At 57.1% G+C, this 11,895-nt stretch overlaps 4 protein-coding genes across 4 annotated transcripts; 3 read left to right on the top strand and 1 right to left on the bottom strand.

Moving 5' to 3' along the window:
• The first annotated feature begins 1,091 nt into the window (after window positions 1-1,091).
• On the top strand, window positions 1,092-4,746 carry IE81DRAFT_326233 (Metallo-hydrolase/oxidoreductase). The gene is made up of 10 exons (XM_025514761.1): window positions 1,092-1,552; window positions 1,776-1,887; window positions 1,969-2,065; window positions 2,135-2,175; window positions 2,246-2,577; window positions 2,649-3,076; window positions 3,136-3,282; window positions 3,339-3,488; window positions 3,545-4,375; window positions 4,446-4,746. The coding sequence occupies exons 1-10, from the start codon at window positions 1,417-1,419 to the stop codon at window positions 4,665-4,667; spliced, it is 2,496 nt and encodes an 831-aa protein (XP_025366913.1). The 5' UTR covers window positions 1,092-1,416; the 3' UTR covers window positions 4,668-4,746.
• A 234-nt stretch (window positions 4,747-4,980) lies between these two features.
• Window positions 4,981-7,936, top strand: IE81DRAFT_326232 (DEAD-domain-containing protein). The gene is made up of 3 exons (XM_025514760.1): window positions 4,981-5,317; window positions 5,400-7,613; window positions 7,850-7,936. The coding sequence occupies exons 1-2, from the start codon at window positions 5,062-5,064 to the stop codon at window positions 7,604-7,606; spliced, it is 2,463 nt and encodes an 820-aa protein (XP_025366912.1). The 5' UTR covers window positions 4,981-5,061; the 3' UTR covers window positions 7,607-7,613; window positions 7,850-7,936.
• Window positions 7,840-10,480, bottom strand: IE81DRAFT_326231 (hypothetical protein). Its single transcript, XM_025514759.1, has 4 exons — window positions 9,298-10,480; window positions 9,027-9,229; window positions 8,326-8,956; window positions 7,840-8,243 (listed from the first exon to the last, which is right to left on the bottom strand). The coding sequence occupies exons 1-4, from the start codon at window positions 10,345-10,347 to the stop codon at window positions 7,938-7,940; spliced, it is 2,190 nt and encodes a 729-aa protein (XP_025366911.1). The 5' UTR covers window positions 10,348-10,480; the 3' UTR covers window positions 7,840-7,937.
• Window positions 10,481-10,801: 321 nt separating this feature from the next.
• On the top strand, window positions 10,802-11,772 carry IE81DRAFT_349909 (hypothetical protein; the record flags this gene model as incomplete). The annotated part of the gene is made up of 3 exons (XM_025516462.1): window positions 10,802-11,116; window positions 11,275-11,485; window positions 11,603-11,772. The coding sequence occupies 3 exons, from the start codon at window positions 10,802-10,804 to the stop codon at window positions 11,770-11,772; spliced, it is 696 nt and encodes a 231-aa protein (XP_025366910.1).
• Window positions 11,773-11,895: the final 123 nt, after the last annotated feature.

Raw genomic sequence — 11,895 nt, 5'->3', positions numbered from 1 at the left:
CCTAACCCTAACCCTAACCCTAACCCTAACCCTAACCCTAACCCTAACCCTAACCCTAACCCTAACCCTAACCCTAACCCTAACCCTAACCCTAAATACCCCATGTTGAGATAGCATCTCTCAGTCAAATACATCACCTATGCAAAGATCTCTTATCGTAGTAATCTACAACTGACTAAACACGTGACCAAACTCCGCTTATTCCATATTACCCGTTAGCCCCGCTCACCGGGCCAAACAGGCGCACGGTATCTCAACTTGAAGCGAGGCCCTCTGCGCGGCTTGCACGGCTGTGTGGCTGCATTGAGGAAGAGGCAAGGGGCAGGCGAGACCGAGAGCGAGGCAACGAGCGTCATGTGAGACGTGGTCCACGTCAACGTGCCTGTGACCTTGCCCATCTCCCGACACTCAGCGCCAAGACTCACTGCCAGTGTCAAAGATGACCACACGCGCTGCGGTGACTGCCTGGTCAGCGTGGATCACGTCACCCTCTGTCGATTTCAGCACGCCTTCTCCCTCGTAAGCGCTGTGACACTGCTTCAACACATAATCGAAGGAGGGGACGTGGCCTATGTGCATGAATTGAATGGGCAGATGAAGCAAGAGTTGATCTGACCTGTCGCGCACAGTCAGCAGCCCCTCGCTGGGCCGCCACGAGGAGGAGGGTGGGTAGGTTTGTCTGCCGATCTCTGCTTGCGCTGGTGAAGGTCATCCCTGCAGAGCAAGGTCTGAATTTCGCCTCTCACATGGAGTCGTGAGTGCGTGAGCGGGCGAGCAAGGGCGACGTGGTATCGATGAGAGGCGTAAGTCGAGAGTCACGAGTCGAGCCGCAGAATGCCAAGATCAAATTTAAATGGGGAGTCGAGGTGCCGTGGTTTCGGACGCCATGCCTGCAATCAATCCCTGCATGCATGCGCTATACGCGCACTTCAGCCAAAAGTCACGAGCACAAAAAGTTTCTCACACCACGCGTCACGTGAGATGCTAGCCGTCGGTGCATGATTCACCGTGATTTCAATCACGTATCGTGAATATCACGGATCACGAATCGAATTCAAGATGAATGAAGCGCTCGCGCCCGCGCCCGCGCACAAAGTCCAAAGTCCATGCAGACACGCCAAAATCCCCGGCACTGCTAGCAATCAGCGTGTACTCCCACCATCACTCGTGACACTCGTGAGCCAGCTCTCTGACTGCTTTTACACGCATCAAGTGCGGAGCCCGGTCCTCTGTTCCCTTTACCTGCGCCGCAACACTCCGCCGGACCAAAAGTCTTGGGGACGCGGACGACATTGATCTCGGACACATTGCAACCGGACTGGGACCGGCTTTCCTTTGAAGACGTCACTGTCGCACGCGTGGTAGAGACGATCCCCTCCACAATCAATCGCTTCGCTCCGCAATCGAAAGCGTGAAATGTCCGTCCAGGTGCTCAGCAGGCCAGCGAACGGCGACGGCGTGGAAGCGGACGATGGCTCCGATGAGCTGTACATCGAGATGCTGGGTGCGGGCCAGGAGGTGGGAAGGAGCTGCTGCGTGATGCGCTACAGAGGTGAGCACGGGGTGATGGCACGTGCATAGGCGAGGGCATGTATGCGCTTCTTTGAGCGTTGGGGAGGGGTGGACGGGTGTAGGCGTATGGCCCTAGGGTGGTCATCTCTCGCGTGGCTACGCCTTCGACCTGCGCTTTGCCACTGGCTCGCCTGCTCCCTGTCGTGCCTCTGCCTCTCGCAATTGACACGACTCCTCCTCCTTCTCATCTGCTCCGCTCGCAGGCAAGACGGTGGTGTGCGACGCAGGTGTTCATCCAGCATTTCAGGGCATCGCAGCGCTGCCATTCATCGACGGGTTGGATTGGAGCACCGTCGATGCGCTGCTCATCACCCAGTGAGTAGCGACCCGCTGTGTTCTCTTCCACACGCCGTCTGCGCCGCTTAGCGATGACTGACCACGGCCACTAATCCGCAGCTTCCACCTGGATCACGCCGCAGCGCTCACGTACATCATGGAAAAGACGAATTTTAGAGAGGGAAACGCAAAAGTGTACATGACGCATCCAACAAAGGTGCGCGGGAGGCTATTCGAGGACCTAACCCTGACCATACGCTGACGCTCTGCATTCGCGACTGATCAGGCCGTCTATCGCTTCCTGATGTCCGACTTTGTTCGAATATCGTGAGTGCGTCGCATGCTTGTGACGAGGCAGAGATCGCTGCTAAACATGCACTCGCTTCTGGCCCCACAGCAATGCTGGCAATGCAGACGATCTCTTTTCCGAGAGCGAAATGCTGGCATCTTGGAGGTCCATCGAAGCTGTAGACTATCATCAAGAGGTGCCAATCGCAGGTGGTCTCAGCTTCACCTCCTACCACGCGGGACACGTGCTTGGTGCTGCCATGTTCCTGATCGATATCGCTGGACTAAAGATTCTGTACACGGGCGACTTTAGTCGAGAAGAGGATCGACATCTCGTCCAAGCTGAAGTGCCATCACAGAGACCGGATGTGCTCATCTCCGAGAGTACCTACGGCGTGCAAAGTTTGGAACCGCGGCTGGACAAGGAACGTCGCTTTACCAGTGAGTGCCGGTGATGCCTCTCGGACTGTCACGCAGGCGTCACGCTTATCTGGCCATGTTCTCGCACACAGCCATGGTACACAACATTCTGTCTCGCGGAGGCCGCGTACTGCTGCCAGTATTTGTGCTGGGTCGAGCGCAAGAATTGCTGCTGCTATTGGACGAGTATTGGGCAGCCAATCCATCGCTTCACTCCATCCCAATCTACTACGCCAGTAGTCTTGCTCGCAAATGCATCAGCATTTACCAGACGTACATCCACACCATGAACGAGCACATTCGATCTCGCTTCAATCGCAGAGACAATCCATTCGTGTTCAAGCACGTGTCCAACCTCAGAGGACTGGATCGATTCGAAGACAAGGGACCGTGTGTCATGATGGCCAGTCCAGGCTTTATGCAAAGCGGTGTCAGTCGCGAGCTGCTGGAGCGGTGGGCACCCGATCGCAGGAACGGCCTCATCGTGACGGGATACAGCGTGGAGGGCACAATGGCCAGGGTGAGTGGCAACGCGCGCTGCACACAAGCGCACGCTCACGACGCTCGCGCTCTCGACAGAACATCCTCCTGGATCCCGACGAGATCGTTTCCATGGCAGGTCAAAAGATCCCACTGCGCATGTCGGTAGAAGAGATATCCTTTTCTGCTCATGTCGACTTTACGCAAAATTCTCGCTTCATCGACGAAGTCAAGGCAAAGCATATAGTGCGTCTGACGATGATTCGTGAGCATGTCCCATTGCTGACGCGCCATCCCCACAGGTGCTGGTACACGGCGAGCAGAACAACATGTCGAGGCTAAGAGCAGCGCTGCAAAGCAAGTTTGCGGAGCGCTCAGAGGATGTCAAAATCCATACGCCACGCAACTGCGAGCCCCTGCGCCTGAGGTTCCGGGGCGAAAGGATGGCAAAGGTGAGCGGGGATCGAGCGCGCTTCCCTAACAGCCTCTGACTCTTGTCGTCATCCAGGCAATCGGTCGGATAGCGGCAGAACAGCCAAAGAACAATACACAATTGTCTGGTTTGCTGGTTGCGAAAGATTACGCATACACACTGCTCGATCCAGCAGATTTGGCAGATTTTACAGGTCTGCACACCTCATGCATCACCCAGCGTGCTCGCCTGAACCTCGCCGTGGGATGGGATCTCATCCGATGGCACCTAGAAGGCATGTACGGCCAGCTGCAAGAAGGTCAAGACCTCGAGGGCAAACGCACGCTGCGCGTCATGGGCGCAGTTGATATCAAGCAAGACAATCGACCTGGCGAGATCGTCCTTGAATGGAAAGGCAGCGCTTCGAACGACATGGTCGCTGATTCGGCTGTGGCTTTGCTCTTGGGTGTCGATTCGAGCCCCGCAAGTGTGCGCTTGACCACGCATCCGCACTCGCATTCCCACGACGAAAAATCTCATGCAGAGTCCGCGGAGGAAGTGCTGCTGCTAGAGCGGACGGAAGAGGTCGCCAGCTACCTGGATGGGTACTTTGGGGATGTGGAGGAGACGTTTGTGGGCGGCGACGAGGATGAGAAGATGGAAGTTGATCAAGCGAGTGCCGAGCCAGTCGTCAAAGAGGAGGTGCAGGAAATCAAGACGGATCCTGATGTACCGATGACGGAAGAGAAAGGGGCAGATGCTGAGGCAACGAACGTTGCACAAGCGAATGGTGACGCGGCGGCCCCACCTCCCACTGCTCCGCGCGCCATGCAGAAGGATCCCATCGATGACCTACGAGGTCCGCGCAGGGCAGCTCTGATGGTGCGAGTGGATAATGACCGAGCAGTCGTAGAGATTGACACCTTGGTGAGAGGCGCGAGAGCCATCTTCGGCTTCACCGCGCGCTGGTCTGCTCACACTCCTTCATCATTTTTAGACGGTCACTTCGCGCTCGACGACGTTGAAGCAGCGCGTGGAAAAATTGGTGTCGATGGCAGTCAGAGCGAATTTGTCCATCAGCGACTACCACATCACTGCACCGGCATTGGATACTCAGCTGTTTTTGGGCCAGCATGTGCAACCGCTTGAGCCGGGCAGCAAAGAAGCCTTGGAGTCCATCGGCCCTCGCCCTGGAGCCGTTGAAGCGGCAATGGCGTGAATGACTTGCCCGTGGCCACAATCGCTCAGAGAGGTCACTTGCGACTTTATCGAAACCACACCTGTAATAGTAATGCTGCAATCTTAAGAATGATCCACTCCGCTACCGCACCCTCTGAAAGTCCTTCCCTGGCGTGCCTTTTGCCTGCGCATTGAATGAACAAGTGGGCGCCGCGCGCCGGACGTCCGTGGAGTTGGTAGTGGCGCGCGCGTGCGCACAGCGCGCGAGCGCTGCACGCGACGAAAATTTTGGTGAGATGCGAAGCAAACGCAGGCGTGCATGCGTGGGAGCGAGCCTGCTTTGGCTGCACCACCACCACCACCACCGCCACCACGTTGTTCACGAGTCGACTTGCTCCGCCGATGACCCAGCGCGACAGCAGCAGCTTGCCGCGATGCCTGACACTGGTAAGCGAAAGCGAAATGTCGCTCCTCAAGAGTCCCTCTCCCAAGCGGCTGCGGGCCCCTCAGCAGCTCGCAAGAAGCAAGCTCTGAACCACGCTTCACGTTCCAGAGGCGCCAGGCAGGTCAAGCGCTCCAACGACGATGAGGAGCTGCTAGAATTGGAGAGGCGACTGGATGACGTGGTGAATGGCAAGAAGGAGCTGACGAGATTCGACGAGATGCCGCTCTCATCCAAGACGCTCAAAGGTGCGTGTGCTTAACACGCCTCGAGGAAGCCATCCTGCATACTCACCCTCGCATACATGCACCCTCCCGCTCCCCACGGCAGGATTGAAGCGTGCCGCCTTTACGGAGATGACTCCTATTCAGCGATCCGCTCTGCCGCTCGCACTGTCCGGACGAGATGTGCTTGGAGCAGCGCGGACGGGATCGGGCAAGACGTTGTCCTTTCTCATTCCCATCCTCGAACGACTGCATCGCTTGCGCTGGGGCCCTTCCGACGGACTCGGTGGGCTGGTCATTTCTCCTACGCGCGAGCTGGCCATGCAGATCTTTGAAGTGTTGCGCTCCATCGGATCAGCTCATACCTTCTCTGCCGGTCTCGTCATTGGCGGCAAGGACGTCGAAGTGGAAAAGGCTCGGCTGAGCAAGATGAACATTCTGATCGCTACGCCGGGACGATTGCTGCAGCACATGGATCAGACGCTCGGCTTCGATACCAGCAATGTGCAAGTGTTGGTGCTGGACGAAGCCGATCGCATTCTAGATATGGGCTTTCAAAACACCATCGATGCCATCGTCGCCAATGTGCCCAAGTCGAGGCAAACGCTGCTCTTCAGCGCCACTCAGACAAAGCGCGTCAAAGATCTCGCCAGATTATCTCTGCGGTCGCCAGAGTACGTCGCTGTGCGTGACGCAGCGGCAGGTCAAGAGCAAGGCGACGCATCGACAGAGACGCCCTCATCGCTCTCGCAGCACTACATGGTCGTGCCGCTGGAGCGCAAGATGGACATGCTCTTCTCCTTTGTCCGCACGCACCTCAAGTGCAAAATGCTCGTCTTTTTCAGCTCTTGCAGGCAGGTTCAGTTCGCGCATCAAGTCTTTTGCAAGCTCAGACCGGGCACGAGCATCATGTGCTTGCACGGCAAACAAAAGCAAACGACTCGACTCAGCATCTTCAAAGAGTTTAGCAAAGCTCAAAATGCCGTCTTGTTCGCCACGGACATTGCGGCAAGAGGGCTAGACTTTCCAGCGGTGGATTGGGTCGTGCAAACAGATGCGCCCGAAGATGCAGATACCTACGTGCATCGAGTCGGCAGAACGGCACGATATCATAGCAAAGGGTATGCGCTGCTCTTCTTGACGCCGGATGAAGAGTCGGGTGCTCTGAAGGCTCTGGAGGTAAAGTCGATCAAGCCCGAAAAGATCAAGGCGCGGGATAGTAAGACGCAATCCATTTCGAATCAGCTGCAAGGCTTCCTTTTCCAAGATCCTGAACTCAAGCACCTGGGCCAAAAGGCCTTTGTTTCGTATGTCAGATCCGTCCATCTGCAAAAGGACAAGAGCGTGTTTGACGTCACCAAGTTGCCGTTGGACAAGTACGCAGCAGCTCTCGGTTTGCCTGGCGCGCCAAAGGTCAAGTTCGTAAAGGAGGCTCAAGCTGCCAAAAAGAAGGCTGCCAAGTTGCTGCAGAAGCAAGAGCAGCAACAAGCGCGCGATGAAGACGGAGCGCCATCCAAAGTGCGCACAAAGTACGATCGCATGTTCGAGCGGCGCAATCAGGGCGTGCTGAGCGAGCACTACTCTAGGCTCGTGGATCATGACGGGGGCCAAGAGAGCGCTGACGAGGCAGTCACATCAGCATCGGATGCAGAAGAGACGACATCAGAAGGCGAGCGGGGTAAAGACGTCCTCTTTGATTCTGGCGAGCCTACAAATGTCGACGGGCAAGATTCAGACGACGACGATTTCCTCACACTCAAACGCGCCAATCATGGCCTCGAGGATGGCAACGACGCGTTGCCGGCCTCTTCGCATCTATCCAAGAGGGCCTTGGCCATGGGTAGCAGCAAAAAGGCAATGGCAGCGTCCGGCAAGCGAGGTCAGGGCGAAAAGATTGTGTTCGACGAGGCTGGCATGCCGCGCGATGTGTACGAGCTGCAGAGCGAGCAAACGTTCAGAGATGGTCAAGCGGGCGAAGATGCGCAGGAGCTCGCACGACGGTTCATCGAAGAGGAGCGTGATAGGATGAAGGAGCGCGATGCGGTCGACAAGGAGAGGCTGAAGGAGAAAAAGAGGGAGAGGAAGCGGATCCTCAAAGAACGCGAACGGGAAGCCAGGGGAGAAGAACCTCGCGGACCTACCATGCTGGCTGATCCCGACGACGACGATGGATACGTCACTCCTGACTTTGTCTTACCAGAAGACCGCGAGGGTGAGAGCGGGGATGACGGCACAGACGAGTCCGAGCAGGAAGGCAAAGCATACGTCGATGAGAATGACGAGGCTCGCGCGCTCAGACTCCTAGGCGCCTGAACAGACGGTGAGTCTACGACCTCAAGTGCAAACATTGTCGTGCTTCCACATGATGCTGTACTAGTGTAATTTGCGCCTGAAAAGCGGCTTGGGGGGATTACATAAAGGGCTCGCTTGCCGGCGATGCCTGGTCCCTTTGAGCTTGATGAAACTTCACTCTACTGATTGGTTGACTGCGCCTTGCTCATGGTGGCGCTTGCTAGGTGACTGTGCCATGAGCTGACGCATCGCTCCACGTCACAGTGTCTACCACACCGACCGTCACATGCATTCACGATTGCTGTACTTGTATCGCCGACACGCACGGCTTCGAAATGCAACACGTCATGCATTAATGATCTCGCAGTATGCCGAGCTCTGTAAGCTCTCTGCGCCGCCTCTGAACCTCCTTGGCTACCTCGTCCGCAGAGGCTCGCAACGTCCTCGCATCCTCCAATTGTCTATTGTTCTGCGCGGCATCCGCCCACGCAGACACCGATCTGTACTGTTCTTCGAGAACTTGAAGCTCTTGCACTGCCTCTTGCGCCGCCGCAGAGTTGGTCCCCGACGGCGAAGCGCTCGCGTCGGATTTCTTGGAGCGTGACTTTTCGTTGGTGCCCTTGGTGATCGCGCCGGGAAGTGATTGCAAAGGAAACATCTATCGAACAGATGGGGGAAGAACAGCAGATGAGCTCGAGGCAAAGAAAGGTTCGCAAGTCGCACGTCGCACTGTGTCTTACATTCTGCTGCAAGAAGAGATTGGCTCGAGTCCAAATGGACTCTTGTACGCGCTTTTGCGCTTGGTTGGTGCCGGCAGGCAGAGCTTGTATGCGCCTCGCGAGCGCATCGTAATTTGCAAAGTTGGCGAGCAGCGCTTTCCTCGCCTGCGCAGCGTTCCTTTGCAGCGCCAAGGCGCTCTTGGCCTTTGTTGGAGTTCGTTGCAGGTCCCTATGCGGATCGGTCCCCAGCGCAGCGCTCGCATCCTGCTTCTGCAAGCCCAGCACCATCTCTTGAAATTCCGGCAGAGTCTGCTCGATCTCGCGTTGCAGCTGTATCAATGCTTCGTACAGCTGTAGATACACTGGCACCTTTTCGTCATCCAGCATGTACTGTCGACGAGTGATGGTTGCCCTACACCGCGTGCAGATCCGAAAGCCTACTCTACCATCAGACGTTGCGTTCGCATCTCGTATGATGCTCGTTTGAGGATCTGCGAGCACGAGACCAGAGCATTTGGCCTGTTGCGCGGCATGTTCGGTTTGAGAAAAGGTCTCTGCAAGTCCCGGCGGCAAAGACAAGTGGGGCGAGGCGCACACGACGCTGCCGCAGAGTCGACAGTGGTGTTTGCGGACAGCAAGGCTGAATGGCGTGCTGAAGGTGATCCATAGGCTTGTCAGTGACTTTCCGGCGGCAATTCACAGCATGCACGCCGTTCCCTCACGAGCATATAGGACACGTCTTTCTCGCGCCATCGTCCTCCCAGCGCACGATTTGCATCTCCTGCTGGCGCAGCTGGGCTTCTGCGGCTTTCTCCGCGCTGGCCCAGCCTCGTAGGGAATCAGCCCACGAGCCAGCAGAGGCGGACCCACGAAAGCTGCCTACGCTCCCCTCTTCCCCGCCTCCGCTAAAGTGCAACGCAGTGAGCTGTCCGTCGTAGACGTGCAGAGTCAGCAAATGCATCGCTACCTCGGAGAAATCATCGCCCGACCTACCTTTTCCAGCCTCCTCTCCATTCTTTCACCTTCCAAATCCATCTCCTTGCTGGCCTCTTTGCTCTTGTGATCTCGCCTGAGCGCCAAAAACTCCTCGGATCTATTCCTCTCCGTTCCCTTTGGCTGAAAGCCTGCATCAGCGTTCAGGTCCATGCCGGGCATTGCTGCGATCGTAGCGAAAGCATGATCCATCTCAACTGCGTCGCTGTGTACGCCGCGTTGGATCGAATTTTGAGAGATGGTCGAGGGCGACCTGTTGTGCTCGCGTAGGCGCGCCGCCGTGGAGATGTGATGGGGCAATGCCATTTCACTCTGCCCGGCGAGCGAGCGCGATGATTTGTGAGTGGTCAGTGCCTGGGTTCGATTCCGGGAAGCTTCCCCTTTACTTTGAGTGTATGAATGCGCATCACTGCCTCGCGGAGAAGGAGGAGCGACCGAGCCCGGAGTGCGAGAGGGGCCGTTCCTATTTGTGTCCGTCGGGCGAGACTTGCCGTTTGACGATGATATCACAGCTGCTGCACCAAGAGCTCGACCGGTCGTTGCATCTGACTCCCCACCGCCGTTTGGGAGTGAAACACTGAATGACTCGTCTGCAGCAGGCCCTTCAAGATGTGCGTCCAATTCCACTGCGGCCTCTGTTTGCGCGACAGCCCTGCTCTTGCCCTTGCCCTTTCCATTTGGGAGCGGAGCTGACTCTTGCGCTCGCAAAGCGGATACTCTACGAAGAGGCGGAGGCGCGGCTGATGTAGTTGTGGAGCTGGAGGGCAAGGCGACTTTTCGGACAGGAGGTGGTGAGCTCACAGAGTGGCTAAGCCCATTGCTCACGGGGAGCACATGTTGGGCACGAGGGGTGCTCTGAGAGGGCCCCGCGTGCTGTGCCGATGCCGACTCGATGGGAGGTGTGAGAGAGGGAGGCGGAGGAGTGGCAGCGGGGGTGATGGATGCTGAGGAGGCTAGGGATGATGCGTTGCGCCTGTGGCTCACGTACGGCTTGTACGTCACCGGCGCCCCAGACGTCGAAGAGGAGGAAGGGGTAGGAGAGGAAGCCATAGTGGATCGCTCAGCATTGGCTGGCTGGCGCGCGATGGATGAGCACCCTGCTCGGGGCTCGGAAACGTCGCTCGCCGACGTGGCAGGTGACAAGGAATAGGGAGGAGGTGGAGGAGAGGCAAGAATCAGGTGGGCGACTGTGCGGGAAAGTCATGGAGCTGGGTCGGTCGAGCTGCGCAGTGTACGAAGCGTGAATGCTGCGTTGTAGCGCGCGGGGGCGGCGCGTTCCTGAACAGCGTCACGTGTCGCACCGCCCGCATGCATGATGGCGTGCGTGCATGCTGAAGCGGCTTCGACCTTTGTGCTCGCGACCCTTGACTCGCGACTTTTCGGACTTTGACCGGCACCATCGAGCCCATCTCGACTGTGACTGGCGCCGGGCTTACAGTAGACTCCACTCGGCATCCAGACATCCACAGCAATCTCGATCTCACGTCACGCCATATCAAGCATCATGCAAAGAACAGGCGGTAGAGTAGGCAGCAGCGCTTTGCGCGACTACTACGGCCTGGCCGCCTCCGCTTCCAACGGTTCTAGCAGCGCAGGTGCAGCGGTCGCTTCCTCCTCATCCTCACCTTTGGATCCCGACTCGATCAACTTCTCGCCCTCATTGGCCTTGGAAGATTTGAGAAGGACGAAAAATGCGGCTGGATTGATGAATGATCAGGCTAGGCTCTTGACCGAGATCAGGGAACTGGATGGGGAGAGGCAAAGCTTGGTGTACAATCATCATCACGAGCTGGTAGCTGCTAGCGAGACAATACGCAAAGTGAGCGCGGAGCACATGGTGTTGCAGGAATCGTGGGAATGGTGGAACAAGCATGCATGTATGCGTTGACATGGTCCGAAGCTGTGCAAGATGATGGGATGTATGCTGCTGACGCTGCGTCTTTGCTCGCATCGCTTCGCCTCCTGCTCTGCGCTCAGATGAAGACCAGAGCAGACGACTTGACACCCTCACTGGACGCTCTAAGAGCTTCATTGACTCAGATCGACAAGACCCGCGCTGAACTGAGCTTGCCCGAGCACTTGGTGCAGCACAAGTCGAGCGGTCGGGATCAAGAAGGACAGCAGGCACGTGCCATCGAGCGAGTCGTGGAGCTGCCTACTCGGTTGCGGGATTGCATAGCTTTGGAGCGTGAGTGTGCTTCTGCTTGTCCAGGTAGCAGCATACAAGCGTGGGCTTGAGGGGATGCAGCCGCGACTGATGATTGCTTCGATGCTCACTTTTGCTTCGCCTCGATCTCGCGCACAGGCACAGCAGATGAAGGCCTCGCTGCAGCAGAGAGGCTGTGGGGCCAGTCCGAGGCGGTGCTGTCAGCATGGGATGAAGCGGGGGTACACGGCGTCAAGGAGGTTGCGTCGGAATGCAGAGAAGTGCTGAGGGAAGCAAGGGCTCGAGTGTCTGGTGCTGCAAGGGGATAGCCAGAGCGCATCGTCTTGAGGCTTGTGAATGCAAGAGTCACCCACCGTAATTCTTATTCCAAGCACAGCGTAATCACTCGTCATGCCAGCTGAGCGACGAAATGGGCAGTGCGAACGCGAGGA

The sequence above is a fragment of the Ceraceosorus guamensis genome (assembly GCF_003144195.1).
Source record: "Ceraceosorus guamensis strain MCA 4658 unplaced genomic scaffold IE81scaffold_97, whole genome shotgun sequence".
Classification (NCBI taxonomy): Eukaryota; Fungi; Basidiomycota; class Exobasidiomycetes; order Ceraceosorales; family Ceraceosoraceae; genus Ceraceosorus; species Ceraceosorus guamensis.
Note: the sequence above shows the minus strand (reverse complement) of the source record. Positions and strands in the feature narration are given on the sequence as shown.

Bases quoted from the DNA above. Each gene is read 5' to 3' on its own strand.
- IE81DRAFT_326233 (XM_025514761.1), top strand. From the start codon at position 1,417: ATGTCCGTCCAGGTGCTCAGCAGGCCAGCGAACGGCGACGGCGTGGAA. The intron at 2,066-2,134 runs GTGCGCGGGAGG...GCGACTGATCAG, and splicing joins ACATGACGCATCCAACAAAG to GCCGTCTATCGCTTCCTGAT. The intron at 3,489-3,544 runs GTGAGCGGGGAT...GTCGTCATCCAG, and splicing joins GGGGCGAAAGGATGGCAAAG to GCAATCGGTCGGATAGCGGC.
- IE81DRAFT_326232 (XM_025514760.1), top strand. From the start codon at position 5,062: ATGCCTGACACTGGTAAGCGAAAGCGAAATGTCGCTCCTCAAGAGTCC. The intron at 5,318-5,399 runs GTGCGTGTGCTT...TCCCCACGGCAG, and splicing joins CTCATCCAAGACGCTCAAAG to GATTGAAGCGTGCCGCCTTT.
- IE81DRAFT_326231 (XM_025514759.1), bottom strand. From the start codon at position 10,347: ATGGCTTCCTCTCCTACCCCTTCCTCCTCTTCGACGTCTGGGGCGCCG. The intron at 9,230-9,297 runs GTAGGTCGGGCG...TACGACGGACAG, and splicing joins TGGAGAGGAGGCTGGAAAAG to CTCACTGCGTTGCACTTTAG. The intron at 8,957-9,026 runs GTGAGGGAACGG...GATCACCTTCAG, and splicing joins AAGACGTGTCCTATATGCTC to CACGCCATTCAGCCTTGCTG.